The sequence below is a fragment of the Falco naumanni genome, chromosome 1 (genome assembly GCF_017639655.2).
Source record: "Falco naumanni isolate bFalNau1 chromosome 1, bFalNau1.pat, whole genome shotgun sequence".
Classification (NCBI taxonomy): Eukaryota; Metazoa; Chordata; class Aves; order Falconiformes; family Falconidae; genus Falco; species Falco naumanni.
The window spans coordinates 211,934-230,908 of record NC_054054.1 but is presented as its reverse complement, the minus strand read 5'-3'; the positions used below and the strand labels follow the sequence as shown (position 1 = coordinate 230,908).

The window sequence follows — 18,975 nt, the reverse complement described above, 5'->3', positions numbered from 1 at the left end:
AGTGCTGTATGATCAATATGTTGGTTTGAGGGTGGTTTTTTGTCTGTTCGGGGTTTTTTCATTTACTCAACAGAAAGTTTGAGACTGCAAGCCAGATATGCTTTGGTACACATTTGAGTCACATTTAAACTCGGAAACCCATTTGTCAAGTGTGTTAACTTTTACATTACTTAAGCTCAGTTGGGGTAGGATTCGTGATGCACCATTTTAAACGTGCAGAAATCAGTAAAGGTGGTTAATGTCTTTTCAAAACTAGTATGGTAAGATTTCCACTTGGGATGGCTCTTTGGTAGCCTTTTGTCCAAACTCCACATCCACTGGTAACCAGGTTTTAATGGTGTCTTGGTAGAGCTCAGGTTGTGACTGGGCCAAACCTACCTGGGGTTAAGGAAAACCATTTGCATGAAGTCAGAGCAGCCAGCTCCTTTCCGAAAGAGAAGCTCTGAGGGGCTGCCCAGGTACAAGCCAGTCTGGGGGTCAATCGTTTCCAAATTACCACCCTGTCGCCTTGCGCGTGTCTCTCCACGAAGGAGGAGCTAATGCCACTAGAAAATCAAATAACAGAGATGATGATGTGCAAAACCTTATTGGCCTGACTGACTTGAGGCCTTCATAAGGCCAGAGTTCCTGCTACTTCACACTTCTCAGTGGAATCATTTACTCCAGTGATGTTCTAGTTAAGTAGTTTTCCCAAATAAACACATCTTTTATTACGTGCAGTTCTGCCAAGGAAGTTTTTTAAATACTTAGTTAACTGAAAACAGTAGAGTGCCAGGATTTTGGGGGTTTGCACAAATGTTTTGATTGCTTCAAAGAGGCAGTTTGACTCATTATTTAAAAGCATAACTTTTTTTCCAGTTTTTTTAATAGTTATTTTATCATCTTCTTTTCAGCAAATTGACTACTTGGTGAGCCAGTACAACACAACTAAGGATAAAGCACTCTCTGACCTAAATAGTAAGTACTTTGATTTAAAGAGGGTTAGCGATGTGTATTTAAAGACTTGAATAAGATGATGTCAATAGCTCATAATGCAAAATGAAATTTTCTTTATGAGAATATGGTTTTCAAACAAGTGCTGTTGTCAGTGGTAAATGAGACTAAAACCTGAAATTAATTTCACATAAAATGTCTTGGAGCTGGTATAATGCATATTATTTCCTGAAATAGAAGTATTTTCTTAAATACTGTATACCATAAGTGAGGCTAGTATTTTATTTTCCTTTTTGTAGTTCAATAACCACTAATATTCAAGGCTTTTTCAGAATATTGTTCCCTGGTTTTTAATGTGGAGCCAAATGTCAAGGAACAGAGCTGCTAGCTGTTTTGATGGTTCCAGTGAGTGAGAGAGCTCTGTATTTGTTTATTTTTGTTGTTACACCTTTGTCCTCTACTCAGCTAGAAGTTGAGGTATAAGCTTATCTTCTTTCTAAAGCTGCTTAACGTATTTGCCATTTCAGAATGAGCAGTTGAAGAGCAGGAGATAAAATTGAAATACAACAGCTGCACTTTCCCCTTCAGCACAGTTAAAGTGAGAGGCGTTACCTTTTAAAGATCTCAGTAAACAGAAACAACCAAATGACTGACTTTTGTTTGTTTGTTTTTAATTTAAGCATTGCTTTCCAAAACAGATAATAGAAAGGGCTGACCAAATACAGTGCAGATTATAATTCAAGATGTGTTCTTAGGATGTGTTAATAAATGTGTTCAGATCTGCATTTCAGACTGAAGTGAAATACAGAAATACCAAAAAACCAAGGACTGTTGCTGGGATCAAACTATGCAAATGTGGCAGCATGCCACTTATCCTAAACTGATTTATTTTACCCAGAATCCATGCTTCTGTCTAGGTTTAAAATGTATTTTTAAGGTAGTCCTCAATGCAGCCAGCTTGGCATGACCCAGGGTCAGTATGTTTTGTCTCTATGAGGCTACTAATGCACATTGAATGTTCTTGTGAAACAAGGAGCAGCAATAGTCTTGCAACTTAATTCTGGGCAGAAACACTCTCGTCTAAAAGGTGTGTGTCATCTTTAAGTCTATAATAATAATGAATTGACACCTGCATTTCAAGTGCTAGCTTGTAGCTTACCAGGCACTCCAAACTGAAATTTCAAATTAAATATTTACTTGTTCTCAATGCTAATTTAATATGTTAACAGGAAACGAACTGGATTTGTGATGAGAGTGCTCATCAATAAATAAAGATAGCTTTTATTTTCTTGAAATACCAGAATTAAGTATGTGACACCTGGGGGCAAAAAAATTCATTCTAAGGGAATCAGTACCATACATTTGGAGAGAAGCGTAGATGAGTTCAGTTTGCCCACCCTAAGGAAATGCTGAGAAGTGTTTTCTGCTTGATAAAAATTCTCATCCCAAGCCAGACCTGGCAGTGTTGACAGTAATGGATGCTTCTGTACCATGCAGTATTCCCATCTCATCAAGAGCAAAACACTCAAAAAAGCTGTTTACCGTGATCTGCAAATGGAGGGGACCCAGAAACTACCTAAAGGATATGTTACATTAAAATGCTGCACCGAACTCTGCTCAGCGTCTGTCTGTTCGGAGGTGGGGATAGCTGTAGGGTAAGCGCGAAACCAGGTGCACTGCACGAGGGGTCAGGGACCAGAGACAGGTGCCTGACACGCCTACGGGATTTCAGCGGAGATGGCTGACAGGTCTGGGCTGTGGGTGACCTTGACATTGCTGGGTACGTCAGGAACAGGAGAAAGGAAAATAATCCATTTTCTAGATTCTCTTGCACTATGAAAACAGTGTGTAGTGAAAGAGTATGACACAACATTCCTGTCCGGACCTCTTTGAGATAGACGGTGAAAAAAAATACCTGTTTCCAAAAAAAAGTAGTAAATGCAATAAACCACATATTTTGGAGAAGTGTTGTGTCTTTACCTATATCGTTATGTGCTAGTGAATGTTCTCAGTCACATTTTGATTCACTGCTTTAATTTACAGGCCTATAGCTAGCTAAAGGAGAACTGTGTACCTGTGTTACCTTCTGTCATTAAGTTCTCGCTGTCAGGACTTAGAGAAATTTTAATCTTATCGGTATACTTGAACTTAAGAGTCTGACAGCGCCTATACTAAGAGGTTGTTTAAATTGAACTAGTGTGTAATGGGTATTTTTATCTCTCCACACATATAGATGTAGGACCCTTGCTTGGAAATAGAGTTCAAGAACAGCTGGGAAAAGAAGTACGCCCCGCACTCGATGCAGCTCTGACAATGGCAGGAGGTAAAGATGTACATATCGTTGTATTAATGTTCTGTTGCTGTGGTAAAACAGGCATCATCTTTCTAGCGTGCAGTATGGGATGGCTTTGTGCAGTAACATGGTTCAACTTACCATTTTTCTGCGTGCCTCGATGTTTCTTTTAAACTGAAGACTTTCAGATATTTTAAAATGTATAAATACATTTATAAACTAAACCAAGATTTACGTGGTATTGTCGATACCTAGTTTCAGCATCATTGAAGAGAGATGAAATCCAGATTCCCCACTCCAGCTTGTTGTTCCTTTCCATTGAATATAAGGGAGATTAGGAAAGCTGTGCTTTAAGAGCTGTCCATAGGTCTTTGCAGGTTAGTCTTAGACATACAATGGCCTCATCCTGTACACTCCCAAGCTTTGCTAACCATCATTTCTTCAGTCTCTTTGAGTTAAGCATTGCTCATGCCTAGTTCTGTCTCCATTTAAAGAAAATACTCTTTTATTACATTTTCTGTATAAGGAATTAGGTACTGTTTATAGAGAAAATCAGGTACAGCTAATAGCACAAAGTGAAAGACACCCATGAACTTGAGTCACTCTGGTTTTTCTGTCCCTGAATTCTTTTTCATTCACTCGTCATCATTCTCCTTTTTTGCTTTATTTCTCTTATTTGTCTTGAAGTCAAAGTGGAAAGGGCTATCAAAGGTAAAAAAACATGATAAAACCTTGTGTTGTGTGAAGTGCACTTTATTTTTGTGACTTGTGTATTTTTAGTTGTATCTGTGTGGGTTTTTTGTCTATTAAACATCTGTTCAGTGGTTTGTTTGGTGTGATTGGGATGAAACCTAAAGCCAGACAGCATTGCACACTCATGATGCTTGACTGATGCAACATAGTCTCTTTCCCTTTCTTGCAGCTACAAAATTTGTGAGTTGGATTATAAAAAAATACTGAAAATACAGTTTTGTGGACATGGGCTTTCTTTTGATACCTAATGACCAAGTGTTAAATTTCTTTACTGAAACCACTTGAGTAAGGAGAGGTAGGGAAAGGGTAGAAAAGAGTAATCTGGGAAATGGATAGAATCTCAATAAAAGTAGCCTGAGCACATTAATTTGTTTGTGGGAAGGCATAACTGATGTATTTTTGTGTGCCATAAATACATATTCTGTGCTAGAGGGTTTTTCTGGAGGGGAGGCAGGGTTATTTAAATCAGTGTTGAGAATGTCATAGCATTTAATGTGCTCTTTCTCTTCATAACTGTATCTATAGACTGGTTTCTAACTAAAGTGTTTTGTGTTTTTTTTAAAACTTCACATCTTTGCAGCCATCAGAGAAACAAAGGAAGCACTAGAAAATGTGAGTGTCTCTGTAGAGGTTTTGCAGGAGGGAACAGAGAGGCTTCATGCAAACCTGACAGACGTTAAAATGCATCTAAGCAACACCCTCAATGATTCTGCATGCTCTGCAGCTCAGGCTGCCTCCACTTGCAATATCATCAGGAATTCATTACATCAGTTGAACATCAATGCCAATTTTAGTGGGGTAAGAGAATATTTTTCAGATTCTTACAGTGTGATTGCCTTGAATAAGCCCAGCAGTATCTCTGCAACTTAATGGCTCAGTGAGTGCTGTCACTTGTGAGATAAGTCACCTTTCCTTGTTGTGTTTCTGGGTAATTCCAGTCACTGTTTTCATCTGTGTAGAAAAGAATAAAATGTGTGCCAAGCAGCTACATTAAAGTGCTGCTCTGGGCAGTGAAGTAATCTGCCCTTGCAAAAATGCTGCGATTAAGCTTTGCTTTTGTACAAGTTTGCTAGAAAGAATCTACTACAAAACATCTTTCCAGTTTCTTTACCCTCTCTCCTGCCTTTGAAATATTTAGTAAATTAGCAAGACTACTACTTCAATGTGACTCAAGAATGCTTTTTGCTTCCTAGTTGCCAGGAGTGAGTTCACAGCTTGCGAAGGTCAATGATGTCCTCAGAACAGACCTTTCTAGTCTGGTTCAAAAGGTATGTTTCTTGGCAGGCTTGTAAACTGTTAATTAAACTGGGGTACTTGTGTATCACTTGGTTTTTTTCCTTTGACTTTTTCAAGCAGAATTGTCTTTTTCCCACCTCATCCTGCCTCATGGCGGGTATCTCACCTTATTCCATTGTTTGGCCAAGATTTGAAATTTGATACATTTGAAAGTATGAATGTAGTGCTTTTTGTCTCCAGGATACTACAGATTAAGAAGTATTGCTAATTGTCTGCCTGAAAAGACGATAATTAAAAAACAAAAAAGCAGAAATATGGATTTACTAGCATGTTCTATATCTTTTGGTTCAAATTAAAGAAAAAAAAAATCCATGCTGTCCTAATTAATTTTATTGTATTCCAGCTATTTTGAAATATGCCTTTCAAATTCTTTATGTGTATATTTGTTATTAAATCTGGTGCAATGGACCTAATGGAATTCCTAATAGTATTCTTGCAAGACTATCCACAAAACAGGATGATTTTCATCTAGAAAAAAAATGGCTTAGCTTGAGCAGTTTAAAAATCTAGCAATCAGAAAATGTTCGCGAGGAATGGAAGGCGCTTTCTGAAACCATAGGCTGTGTGTAGGTTAGACCTCTGCCTGCTTCTGCAGTGACCGTGCCTGCAAGAAGTAAGACTTCAAGCATCTGCTGCAGTGCCTGCTGCTTTCGGTCTGGTTGAGCTACTGAGCTTGGTTCCCCTGGTTTGGACCCTTTCTTTCCCCTTCTCACTGAAGAAAGCGTTGCAGTGTCTTTAGTGGCAGTTGGATTCCCTGGTTCTGTGACATGCATTTCAGGTTAAGAAGGCACAGGCTTGCAGAGAGGAGGTGTTCAGTATGCGGTAACTCCTCCTACTTAGTGAGTCTTCACCTGTGTATTCTCAGTTTTACGTGAGTTAGATCTGACAGGTAACAGTACTATAAAGTTTGAGATTATTGTGACTGATGCATGTATATTTCAATCTAGATTTTCTAAATTTTTTTTTCAAGGAATATCCCAGAGAGCAAAATGGATCTGAAATATACTTGAGTTCCTGTTTTGCTTTGACCTTTTCTAATGTGCAGTGATAAAAATACATTTTTCATAGTATTGACACATACATTTTACCATGTGTATGCTGTTACTCCTTCTATAAAAGAAAAAAAAATGCAAGTAATTTGACAATAGAAATTTCTTATAATTTTTTCAACTTTTATTCTTAGGGTTATGCAGCATTTAATGATACTCCAGATTTAGTGGTGAATCAAACCAGGAACATTTTATCAGGTGAGGACAAACTATGTTTTCACTTTGATTGTTTAATATTGATGGTTTTATATCACTTACTGATGTTCTTGTTTTCTTTTATTGACAGTATATTTTCTGGGCTAAAGATAATTAAAAATGGCAATGTAGAAGTTAACAATTTTTTTTTTAATTTGGTGCCACAAAAAAACTCATAGAAAGCAACCGTGTAGTAGTGAAGACACAAAATTAAATCTAAAAATAGGCCATATGGTATTTTATGGAGGAGTTTTATTTGATAGGGGTTTTACTGCTCAAGTAATGAGAAATTTTGGGATCACAACTGCACACTTTATCTTTATTTGGTTGAAAAGCTAATTTTCCTTGACTAACGTGCCTATGATGTGTTTAGTAGTGTGATGTTAAAAATTGAACCTGCCTGCTGCTGTGTTAAAATGTAGCGAATGGCAAAGGGGAGGTAAAAATACACCTGAAGGATAATTTAAATGTCTATCTTAGTTGTTTTGTTACTTGGGCTTTACACTGTTATTCTTTGACAATACCTGGACACCTGACATTTGAATAAAATGTAGTATAGTGTATGTATACTAACCTGTTTTAACTTTTGTTCTTGCACTATGGACCCGTTCTGCATTATATTAACAGCTGTTCCTTGTAAGTTTTTCTTTCTTTTTTTTTTTTTTTCCCTCCCAGGCAAATTGAAACACAGTATGTATACAAGCATAGCATGCCGTGTGAACTTCCCTAAAATGAGCCAGTGTTCTAAAATTGATGTTATGCATTTCATTAGGATATCTAGTGCAGATTTACTCAATTTTCAGTATCTGCTGATATGCCTGAACACAGACAAGCCATCTTAATTAATCTATTTATAAGTTGTCAAGGTGTTTTTTTTTTTATAAAAACTGAGTTTGAGTTACAAAGCAAATGAAAAAATAGGTTTACAGCAAAAAAAAATGCATTTATTTGTAAACTTTTAAAAGAAGAGTGTTTTGGTACCTGGTTGAATTTAGAAAAGTAAACAACAAAACAAACATCCAGAAACTTGCTCAGTTCTTGTTTGAGAAAGAGGAAGGTGTTGCCTACTACCAAATAGCAACCTATAGTTATACATCCTGCTGTTTCAAGTATATTCCAAGTTGAAAGAAGGGGAAGAGTGAACAGAAACTGCATTTTACAAATAGGCGATGTGTAATAAGTGAACTTATCATGTCTTCGTGTATCTAAGTAGTGTGTAAGTATAAGATAGCATGTTTGTACATAATTTGAGGGGAAAAATGGCTTTAAGTGGTCATTATCTGAAGAGTGTTGCTAACTCATCGGAATGAATTTAAGTGATCTTTTTTAATAAGACTGAAAATAACTGGTATAGATTCTCAATATAAGCAGTCTAATTTCTTCCACAGTGTTGTATTCCCAAGGGATGGAGTTTTAAATAGATATTTATCTTCTCCTTCTTAAACTTAGCGGCTAATTATCTTGCTTAGTGTTACCTTTTGCAGTATTGCATGAAAAGCAACATATAAGCTGGCTAGATAGAAAGTGACACATTCCTTATAACAAAAGGAAAGAGAATTCTGGCTTGACATCTACATCTTTCATCATTAAACTGAATGCCTAAAGTGTGTGTTTTAAAATGCCATTGTGTTACTTTGAAGTTTTTGTTGCCTGCTTGTCTCTTCCTCACGCTTGTCTTCATGGCTTGCTTGTTACATGTGGCAAATGGCTTATTACCATTTTATAATGCATATGTGGAATGTAAATTTCTTCTATGAATCTGTAATGGTGCAGTATGGTTTTTTTTCTTTTAGATATCAAAAATTTGCTGGAATCAATTGGTTCAAATATCACTACCTTCACGAAAACACTCCCTGTTCAGAAGATTTTAGCAGATTTGACAATATATCTTACACAGAGTGAAGCATATGTTCAAGATTATTTTCCAGTAGTGGAGCAGTATGATTTCTACAGGTATGTACAGGAAATAAGGCAGTAGTGAGGTGCTACCTGTTGTTAATACTTTAATATTTTAATGTTCTGTAAAGGTAATTAAACTATTAATGATAAACACAGTGAAACAAATATGCTGTAAGGCAATTGTTTGTTACTGGTGTTTTGGTAAAAGCCAAAACTGCAGCTAATCAACAACTGGGTGCTGTTCCACTTCAGAGCAAGAGGTAGTTTCCACTAGGTCTTCAGGTCTTTTTCAGGAAGGATACACCTAGGTGGACATTGAAGACGTAATGTTAAAAGGAATGGATTGTTTCACAGTGTCTGAGTGACTTCTTATTTAGGTCTTGGTTTTGCTGAGTTGCAGGGTAAGTGGCTGAGAGCATGTGGCTGGAGAGACTTTGAAGCGAATCCCTTTTTATTGCCCCCTTCCTACCGCCGAGGAGGAGTAGCAGGGATTCTGCTTTGCACCTTGTAAATCCTTGCGCACCCTTGCTTGTTCCTACTGGTGTATTACTTGTCCTTGTGAATGCATGGTTTGAATGTACCTTGAAGAAACCATATTCTTCCTATTTGGGCTTGTGTGATGCCTATAATTGATCAATAATGTCATATTTTGAAGCATAAGGCTTTTCTTTTCATACCATTTAACTTTGTCCACGTTTAGTCATTTCAGTCCTCAAGCTCATCCTATGCTCTCCCTACATTTTAACATTTCAATTGATCCTATAATTTGATAATTGTTTCTATCTTTGTGTCATAATCAGTTTCTCTGTTACAGAATAACTGCGCTAATGGCTTTAATACAGTGGTTAATAAAAGTAAGCAGAAGTCTGAACTTTAAGAACCTTACTTGTCATGTTACCTTTAGGCCTTTCCTTATCTGGCACTTTTTGTAGTGAGCCTAATTTGACAAATTTAGCAATGTTTTCTTTGAAGCTCAGATTGCATTTAGTCAAATAAATATATTGCTTCGTTCTGCTACAGTGTGTATATGTTAATCTTTTATTTAGGTTCAAAAAAGTGGCAAAATATCTTATCTGCATGACACTTAAATACCCATTCTTGTCAAACCTAAACTAGTAGTACTTCAAGTACAAATGAAACCAAGTAGCTTGTGGCTGTCCAAATTATTTTCTGTTCATCCCTTTCATGATTACAGGTGCATTTTCTGTGGTTCTTACTAAGTATTCTTTTATGAATGTACCTGTCAGCATTAATGTTTTTCTTTCTCTTTATTGGCTGTGCGTATTCATTACGGTATTCCCTTTTCTGATTTTTCTTGTTCCTGCTTTCTCTCTACAAAGGTATAGAGAGAAGAAAAGGGAACTTAAGAAATATAAGCTGGGAGAAGTGATAACAGGGGAAAAGGAAGAGCAGAGGGAATTGGGAGAGGATGAAAGGCTAGAATGAGATATAAAACGTGAATAAATGGATGTGCTCCAAATACGTGGGCAGATAGAACTGGTACTGGTGTAACAAATAATTAAATGTGATTTAATTAATAAAAATGAAAGTTCAATTCCTATCCAAGATCTTTCCCATGATGGAGTTCTGTTATCTGCTCCGTACATTGAAAGCATTCCAATGCAGACAAGCAAAGCATTAGGTTTTAATAGCCTTATATACAGTTAATTACAATTACATGACCAATGGCCAATCCACTTTCATAAATTTCTCAGTTGCTTCTTGAATAAATTACTGTTTGACCATCTGCCTCCTCTGTGTCAGTTTGTTTGGAGCAACCTGGAGTAACTGAGGTTGGAAACACCTTGTTCTTGTGATGATTGTTCCCCAGCTCTTCAGCAGCAGCTCTTTATAATCCAACAGTGATCGTGTTCGGCCCAAAATACATGCTAGTGTAGGAAAAGCATTTTTTCGTTGCTAGCATGTGTTGCTCAAACGGAACCACAAGTGGGCCAGTTGGGAATATGGTATTGCCTGAAGTAATCTGCAGGTCTCTGGTGTGTTCTTTACATTCTATTAACAAAGCACTTCGGTTTTTATTCTTTAGGTGGCTGGGTTGTCTCATCCTGTGCTGCATGGTGGTCCTCATTCTGGTCTTTTACTATCTTGGATTGCTGTGTGGCACCTGTGGTTATGATAAACACGCTTCTCCAACCACCAGAGGCTGCATCTCCAACACTGGAGGAAACTTTCTTATGGCGTAAGTTTCACTTATTGGTATCTGTAGAAGGTTGGTTTTATTGATTTTGAAGGACATATAGATAGATAGATATGAAAAGAATCTGGTTTGTTACCTATGTATATGTGCTGAAAAAAAGAACAAAAATAAGTATTGTTCTTACGTACTTCTGCTGAGGGACTTGGGGATTTTTGGTTGCTCTTTCGTTAAGTATCATAGCTGAAGGATAAAACCTCTGAATCTGCTGTTTTAAGGTGAATAAATTACAGCTAGTGAATTTCTTAGTAAGGCCATTTGGAAACTGCAAAAACTGGGAACAGATAATTGCAAATACAAAGGAAATTCATGGCTTTTTAGTATACTTGAGCATTTGCTGAAAAAAAGAAAAAAAAACATGCAAGGGACAAGAAACACTTGATTTTTCTCAGAGCGCTTTGGTTTGGCACTTCAGGTTTGGGGATGCTCTTGGAAGTTCCCAGTAGTGGTTTAATATAACTTCTGCTGGGTGCAAGAGAAAATTGCATCTGAAATCTGTCTAAAACTCATTTGAGAGCACAAGACTAGAGAGTTGAATTTAAAAAAGAAAATTGTAGGCTTTTGTGGCTCTTAAACTTAATGCTTAAAAGAGTTTGCATGCATAATGCAAATGTGAGCATTTTATATTCATTTTAGCTGAAGACTACAGGGCTGAAACATGTAAGATGTTTCAGAGGGCAAGAACGTACCTTGAAAACAGAAGTTTTTCAACCATTTTTTTATGTTTTTCTTATCTCTGTTACAACTGCTAACTGTTGGCTTCACTATTGCCCCAAGTATATATACTTTGTTCTTAAAAAGCAAAAACTTATTCAGCTTATTTCTTTTTCAGTGGTGTTGGATTCAGTTTTCTTTTCTCCTGGGTGCTGATGATTGTCGTGGTGCTCACCTTTGTCACAGGTGGAAATGTAGAAAAACTGGTCTGTGAGCCCTTTGAAGATAAAACGTTATTCAAGGTGAAGTTATTCAAGCTATTAAACAATGAGTAGAATCCCCATGAGTCCCCATGGTCTTGTCAGTTGTGTGGCATATTTATTTTATGGGACACTTCAAGTGAGTTTGGATCTGGGTTTGCTTTGCCCTTATACACCAAATAGAGACATTTATCCTTTATTGGTTGAATTTCCTTTGTGATGTAAATACTGCATGTCTGTCTTCCTTTGGAGATAAGTATTTCTGTGATTCAGCATTTCTTGGTGACATGGAGCTTTAATATTTGCCTTCTGCACCAGAGAGTTGAATTCACTGTTTTGCTTGTATTTCCATTAGTGGGTAATAAGCTTAGATGTAGGTATGTGTCAAAAGTTTGCATGCGAATAAATTCATTAATTGAAAACTCAGAATCATAGTAACATTATGGAATTTTGTCTCCTAGGTTTTGGATACTCCCTACTTACTAAATCAACACTGGAAAAACTATCTTTCTGGCATCCTGTTTAAAAATCCAAATATTAACTTGACTTTTGAAAAAGTGTACAGGTATTAAAGTTAATGCTCAAAATTTAATTCAATTTATACATTTTGTTTTTGTGGTATCTCCATGCTTCATTTGAAGCACATGCAAAAATCACATTGCAGAAGACGTTCTGATTTTTCTGCTCCTACATATGGGTTATTAGAGGTGGTCTTGGTGCAATATTCTATTATAATACTACTTGAGAGAACATTTTGCATCTTTGAGACCAGCAGAAGTTGTTAATTCCTTGCTTTCTTGTAGCATGATCAAAAAATATAGCCAGAACATTTTTTAAAGTGCTGATTTTCTTAGAATATGAAAATGTTGTTAACAGTTTTCATAATACTTGGTCCTTAACGTTGTTTTTAGGCTAATGTATGTATTTTTATTTTTATAGTGATTGCAAGGAAAACAAAGGAATTTATACTTCACTTCACCTAGAACAACTGTTCAATATCAATGAATTTTTAAATGTTAGTATGGTAAGTAAAGAAAGTTTGAATGAGTGCATGATTATTTTTGAAGGCTGGAGAGGGGTTTGCTCTTAAACACAGTATACCATGTCTCTGTTTTAGGGGATTTTTGTTTTTATATACAATACACCCTGCAAGGAGGGAAGAACTCTCCAAGCTAATTTGAAAGAAAGAAATCTATTTACGAATATGATGTTCTTTACCAGTCTTGGTGGGCCATGGGACATTTTCTGATGTGCTTTTTTTTTGTGGGTGCTGATAATAATGTTGGTTTTAATTTTGAAAATTGCATAGAAGGTTCAAGTCTAGCATCTTGCAAAGGCTGCTTGTGGTGTTTATGGAGAGTCTTGTTTTTTATATAAATGCTTTTCTCGGTGTGACCTCTTCTTCCTGCAGTCAGATTTATGTTGATCCAGGATATGATACACCATGCTCCTAAGAATGGTTCTGGTTTCAGTGGGAAGGTGTTGGGATAAAATAAAATCTTTTCAGTTGAGCTGTAGTAGTACACGACTGCATTTTTATTACATGCCTGTACTAATTGTGGGGTTGCCTGTAATAGTGGTCTTCATTACAGCAGCCCCTAGGGGATCTGTGTTCTGTTCTGCCAGGCAGTGTACCCACATTTAATAGATACGGTTCCTGTCCCAAATAATGTACGAAATTAACAGGGAAGATTCACTAAGAGGGGAAAACTGAGTTTCAGTAACAGACTAATGGTGGAGGCTGGGAGGCAAGTGGGGTTTCCAGATTCCTCATCCATTGTTTTGCGGCCTCTACAGGACAGGTAACATTTTAGATTTGGGTGCGGTGCAGGAGTACTTTGGGTAACAATAAGCAAGTCATCTTTGGTCGTCACTAGACATCTTAGAGGAATCTCATCCAGTCCTGTAGCCAATACAGCAGATAGCATCTGTCCTGGCCACAGCTAAGGTACTGAATTCTTTATGTTTCCTTGATTAGGGCCAGGGGTACAACTTAAAATTTGTAAGGGTACCGTTTCCTGGAGGGGAAAGAGAATTCTGTTTTATCTCAGTCTCTTCCTTGGAGGGACTGACATCTATTTGGAGTAGCCTGCTTAAAATTTAATGGAAGGCAAATAATTAATTGGTATGAAAGATGCATAGGTAGGTTATAACATGGCATGGCTAGACTGTGTGGATACTGCAGGGAAGGTAGGAACATTACCTGGTGGGTTCTGTTAAAGCTAATTGAATTAAACTGATGTGAGCAAAACTGAATGCCTGAAGAGCCAGCAAAATCTAGATTTTTGGCAGTGGGGGGACACACCTATAGAAGAATATTCACTGGGTGCAAACTACTTTTGTGTTTTTTTTCCCTCAGTATACAGAAGATGTAGCACTTAAAATTGAACATATTCAGATTAACCTCAGCAAAATCATTCTACTGGATGAAATTGGAAAGGAGAATCTTCTGAATTTTAGCTCTTCAGGAATAGAAGGGATAAACTTTGCAGCATATTTGACAGAGGTGAGACTAATAAACTAGAGACACAGTCAGAAGAAAGCATAAAATGGAATGTTTCTTTAACAACGGGCAAAACGGAAAAAAATCTGCTTTTGTGTGAAAGGGCAGAAGAATCACAAAACTTGGAGTAAAAGCACTTCAGAAGATAAGGTCAATAAACATTTAAAGAAATAAAGGATTGAAAAAGTAGGTGGTGTGGTTAAGTGCAAATTGTATACACAATAACAACATACTCTTTTTCTTTCCCTACTGTTCACATCTTGTTTCAGATCAATAAAAGCGTTACCAAGGTTGATCTTCTGTCATTTGCTAATGACTTGGAAGCAAGAGCAGACCAGCTGGTAAGTTTAATTCACTAATAAACAATACATTTTATGTATTATTGTATATACTATGTAACTGTAAATAAATGGACAAGTATTTAGACTTCCTATGAGAGAATTCTTGTACTTATATATGTACTTATATACAAGATGCATTGTCACATAACGAAAAACTTTAAAGAACAATCTTGTGTGTGAGCTGTATTTTAAATATTGCTAATTATTTATTTTTGTACGCTAACTGTTCTACAATTTTTCTTTGGAAGTGTAATTTCTTAAAATTCCACTGTTTGCTTAAGAAAAGAGGGGAATACTCTGTTCGAGTATTTCTTGTTATGCTGTCTACATTTTAGGGTCCCAATTGGAAGAAAAGTTGGTTAGATCATGATGGGAAAGACTATTTGAATGAATTTTCTTTCAGTTAGTGAGCAGATTTGACAATTAGCAATAAAATTAATACTGTGGCAGCATAAAGGCTCTAATGAGAAGTGGGGCTCCATTGTGGAGGGAGAGTGCACAAAAGAGATCCTGTCCGCTCTGAAAAGCGTTTTGAATGCGGACACATGGACAACGGTCAGAGGATATGGCTACAACACTGCCTGTGAATGAATCTGCAGAATGACACAGCTGTGGTAACAGATAGTGAATATTCAGTTGATACGTTTGTAATGCATGTCAAGGTCACTTTATGTTTATTTTTCAAAACGAGTCATCGTTTGGGTACTAGATTGAGCACTGGCTCAAGACAGATCCCTGCATTGTGATGTAGGAGAAGGAGTTATGCTGCACACCTACTACAATTGCTTGGATCACTAAGGGACACAGCAGAGCGAGACCATGCTGTTTGGAATTTATCAGATATCCATCCCTACTCCAGGGAGAGGAGGGCACCAACAGAGACTCCTAATGTGTTTACTGCAGCTTTTTGCGTAATTTGATTACATCTGTTAGGTTTTGTTGTTTTGGTGGGTTTTTTTCCTGCCACACATGCATTCATGTCAAGGTTAGGCTGCTCATGATTTTTATTTTTTTTTTTATTGTAATTAACATCTTCTCCAAGCACTGTAAGCTGCACGTTTCCTCTTTACTCGTGTAGGCTGTCTGCTAACTTGGACAGACACCAGTAGCTTCACTTCCATTCTCAATTTTTACTGTGCTATTTTGAAGGCTATACAGGTGGGGGAATGTTTTGCTGCTGTTTTGGGGCTATTTTCTAAGTGAAAGCTGAGGTTCTTCAAACGTGTCACATCTTACATAGAATTGCTTCTGAGATGTCTTCTTAAAGGTATATTCCATGTAGTTCCACAAAGGAAAATATATTGTGCCGATAGATTGTTTTATTCATTATTTTTTGTAATAGAATCTAAAGCAAGCATTAGAATTGAGGATAGATCAGGCAGAGTAATTTCTCCATATAAAAGACAAAGATAAATACAATATTAAATGTGTTTGCTGTCACAAACACAAAGGGTACATGTTTATTTCTTCTTTGTGATGGTATTTAGTGTAATCTATGAAATGTCTAAAAAAAAAAATCCAACCCACAAGAATATGACATACTGCAAAAGTTAGATTGTTTCATAATTTATACTGGTTTCCAAGGATATTTTATAATCCCACCCTGTTATTAGTGATAGCTTTTGCAGTTTACAAGGCTAATCAATTAAGAAATAAACTAAAAGCTTCTGGAATTAACTAACTTTGGGTGTATAGTTTACATTTTCTGGCACCTTACACAAAATGGAGCCTATGTTTTTACACTGGAAGTAGCGAGTGTAATAAAACTCGCATCAACCCAAGGGGTCAGGGTATGGAGGAGGGTGCAATACCAACCCCAAGTGTCATTAGGTAAGTGAATTAAACTTGTCAGTACAGGAGATGTCTTGAAGATGCTTAGTGCCCACAGCTGACTGCTTACATGAACACTTCACAGGAAGCAAGCACATCTCTGAGCATTGAAGTGTGTCGTTATTACACTTCCAAAGTGCAGTTAGCAGCGTGTATTCAGTGTGTATGCAGGGAACCAAGTGATTTTGCCACCAAAAGGAAATGGAAAAGGAATGTATTGTTGAGAGTAAACCCAAATTTTGTAGTATTTTGGAACAAGTATGAGCTCCAGACAGGCACTCAGGCATGGAAATTGGGGCACAAACTCATATCTTCTGACTGAAGGGCAGGAGCCCCAAAAATGACAAATACCCTTCCTAGATATTTCCAAGTTACTGGCTGAAAATATTTAAACTTCTGTGCCCCTCAAAGCAGAGGGTGCTTCAGGGTGGGTGTTGGCAGTGCCCAAAACAAAAGCAAGCATCCACGACTGGGAGATGCTCATCCCAGCTGGGAACCATGCTGCACAGTTCTTGTGATGAAGTCTGGCTGTTGATCCACTGGCAGAAGTGATGAGCGAGAGGTGAATGTTCTTGCTCTTCTGTATTTAAAATGACTTATTGCACCATGTGAAAACTGTCTTCGGTGAAATCTGTGCTGATAACGTCATAGCCTGAAAAGCAGTGTAATACATCTGTCTCTTGGTTGCTGAGGTTTGAATTATTGATATGGCTGTTTTTCCCCTCCTTGTGTTGAGAAATTCAATTTGCCATATCCCATTGTTAGCATCAGCTGTTCTGCAGTGGATGAGTATAATATGCAGCTTTCATTAGTTTTTTGCTTTGTTGGAAGGCTTTTGAGACTACTGAACAATACTGCATAATTGCATTTTTTGCAGCCGAAAGGAGCACTGGAAAATGCCTTAAAAGGACACGCAAACAGCATTCGAATGATTCATAACCAGCAAGTCATTCCGCTAGAGCAAGCTATGGTAAAATATTAAAGCAATGTTAAAACGTATTTGTAGAAGTATGAATCTCTAAATCTCTTAAATACAATTTAGAAAGCTGGACTTTCGATATTATATAAGCACAGGTTGCGTTTGCATTGTCACTGAAGAGTAATCTGGTTAAAGTATGTGTGTAATAAATAGTTTTACTCCTTGTAATACTACTGCTATATAATACTGTCTAAAATGTTGACCCTTTTCTTTCCCATTTTTTTATGTATCTGTTTGTGATTATATATGAATAAGAGAGGAAGCAGGGGAGAACTTTGCAAAATTCTAGTCCTAAATCCCTTTTTGGTTTTTTTTTTTTTCCCCATTTGTCTTCAGTAACAAGAGCATTTGCCAGTTTCACACTATTTCTTGGGAGTTAGCAATCACCTAACAGTATTGGAATTGGAAACTCCTGGCAGTAGTATTTAGGGCCAAAGAAAAATCTCCTTTATTGATGCGATAGAAGACGTGAAAGGGGTGCTTCTGCCTGATTTTGCCAGGCACCAATCTGTGTAGTATGGAGCTGTGAATCTCATACATGCTAGGTATTGCTTTTTGCTCTTCGTAACATGAAGACTTCTACTTTATCCTAGCATCTGGTACAGTATTTCTGCCCCTATCAAAGTCCTCATGTAGAAAAGCAATAAGTCTTCTCTTCCACTCTGATTCTATGCTGTTCTTTCCTAATTAACGCCTAATTATTCTCATATCTTTTTTTCTTTTACAAAACTGACTGTCAAGAAATATGTTAAAGCTAGGGTAAGTGCTTTTTCCCTTCTGAAACTGCATAATACAGAATTCTCTGAACACTTGCTTCTGATTTTAACTGTTCCCTCTTCCCTCTAAATAAATCCTGCTCGGTTTGTTGCTACTAACTTTAGTTAAATCTGAAGTCTTCCAGTACACAATTCATGACTACTTAGTGCTGTCAGTGAAATACTGATTCAGCTATTAAAACCACAATAAATTTGTTTTAATAGAACTGTTGTTACTATATATAATGTGATATGTTGTATTAGAAGCAAAATAATTTATAGATGAATGAAGCATGAATACAATGTTAAAACAGGTGGGCTTTTACCTGTAGTGATGACTTGAATATTCTCCCCCCCTCCCCTTTAATAGAGCACTTTAAATCAGAGCATCAGGTTATTGAAGAGGACATCATCCGAACTTACGGTAAGCTTTTCTTTCTGGCAACAGGAATATTTTTATGCATTTAAAATCCATCTGCCACATATGCAGGGCATATATTTTCAGTACAGCTTTTTCTGTTTCTTGCGGTTCTGTTATTGGAAGAGATTGTAATGTTTTGAGGTAGTAACAGGGATTTAGATACCTCTTCTGCACAGATTTTTCTACCCTGGTTTTCCCTTCTTTGTAGAGGAGGTGGGGAAAAAAAGGGAGGAAAAAAAAAAGTTTGGGAAATTTTTTGAAGTATAAATTGTAAACTTAATCGTCACATGATAAATAGACTTCAGTACAGTTCGATATACTGTGTTATTTATTTTCCTAAAAACATAGTTGTTTTTTCTAGACTCCTTGAATGCAAAACTTCAGGGGGGACAATCAAGAAACAAAATGCAAAAATACAGTGGAGAAGAGAGAGCTTGGTGATTCACAGCATTAACCTCCCCTTGCCCAATGCCCAGCTCCCAGCAGGGCCCGTGTTGTTAGCACTGTGCTCTGTACCTCCCTGGTTCCGCAGCATCGGCCTCGCTGTGTGGAGGCTTCCCCAGGGCAGCCCGTGTTTCACCTCCGAAGCAGCAGGTAGT

The 18,975-nt window shown here is 37.1% G+C and overlaps 1 protein-coding gene across 24 annotated transcripts in view; it reads left to right on the top strand.

The window, feature by feature from the left end:
• PROM1 (prominin 1) overlaps nucleotides 1-18,975 on the top strand; it is a 68,986-nt gene that overhangs the window by 42,703 nt on the left and 7,308 nt on the right. For 12 of the 24 annotated variants that reach the window (XM_040593722.1, XM_040593329.1, XM_040593163.1 and 9 more), the window contains 17 exons: nucleotides 894-957; nucleotides 3,167-3,256; nucleotides 3,914-3,937; nucleotides 4,560-4,777; nucleotides 5,173-5,247; nucleotides 6,459-6,522; nucleotides 7,147-7,155; nucleotides 8,313-8,472; nucleotides 10,466-10,618; nucleotides 11,466-11,589; nucleotides 12,009-12,112; nucleotides 12,487-12,571; nucleotides 13,907-14,053; nucleotides 14,320-14,391; nucleotides 17,099-17,191; nucleotides 17,933-17,959; nucleotides 18,326-18,379. In XM_040593722.1, the coding sequence (XP_040449656.1) occupies nucleotides 894-957; nucleotides 3,167-3,256; nucleotides 3,914-3,937; nucleotides 4,560-4,777; nucleotides 5,173-5,247; nucleotides 6,459-6,522; nucleotides 7,147-7,155; nucleotides 8,313-8,472; nucleotides 10,466-10,618; nucleotides 11,466-11,589; nucleotides 12,009-12,112; nucleotides 12,487-12,571; nucleotides 13,907-14,053; nucleotides 14,320-14,391; nucleotides 17,099-17,191; nucleotides 17,933-17,959; nucleotides 18,326-18,379 (1,563 nt within the window). The remainder of the gene's footprint in view (nucleotides 1-893; nucleotides 958-3,166; nucleotides 3,257-3,913; nucleotides 3,938-4,559; nucleotides 4,778-5,172; nucleotides 5,248-6,458; nucleotides 6,523-7,146; nucleotides 7,156-8,312; nucleotides 8,473-10,465; nucleotides 10,619-11,465; nucleotides 11,590-12,008; nucleotides 12,113-12,486; nucleotides 12,572-13,906; nucleotides 14,054-14,319; nucleotides 14,392-17,098; nucleotides 17,192-17,932; nucleotides 17,960-18,325; nucleotides 18,380-18,975) is intronic. The other 12 variants (XM_040594819.1, XM_040594649.1, XM_040594997.1 and 9 more) reach the window with 9 other exon arrangements.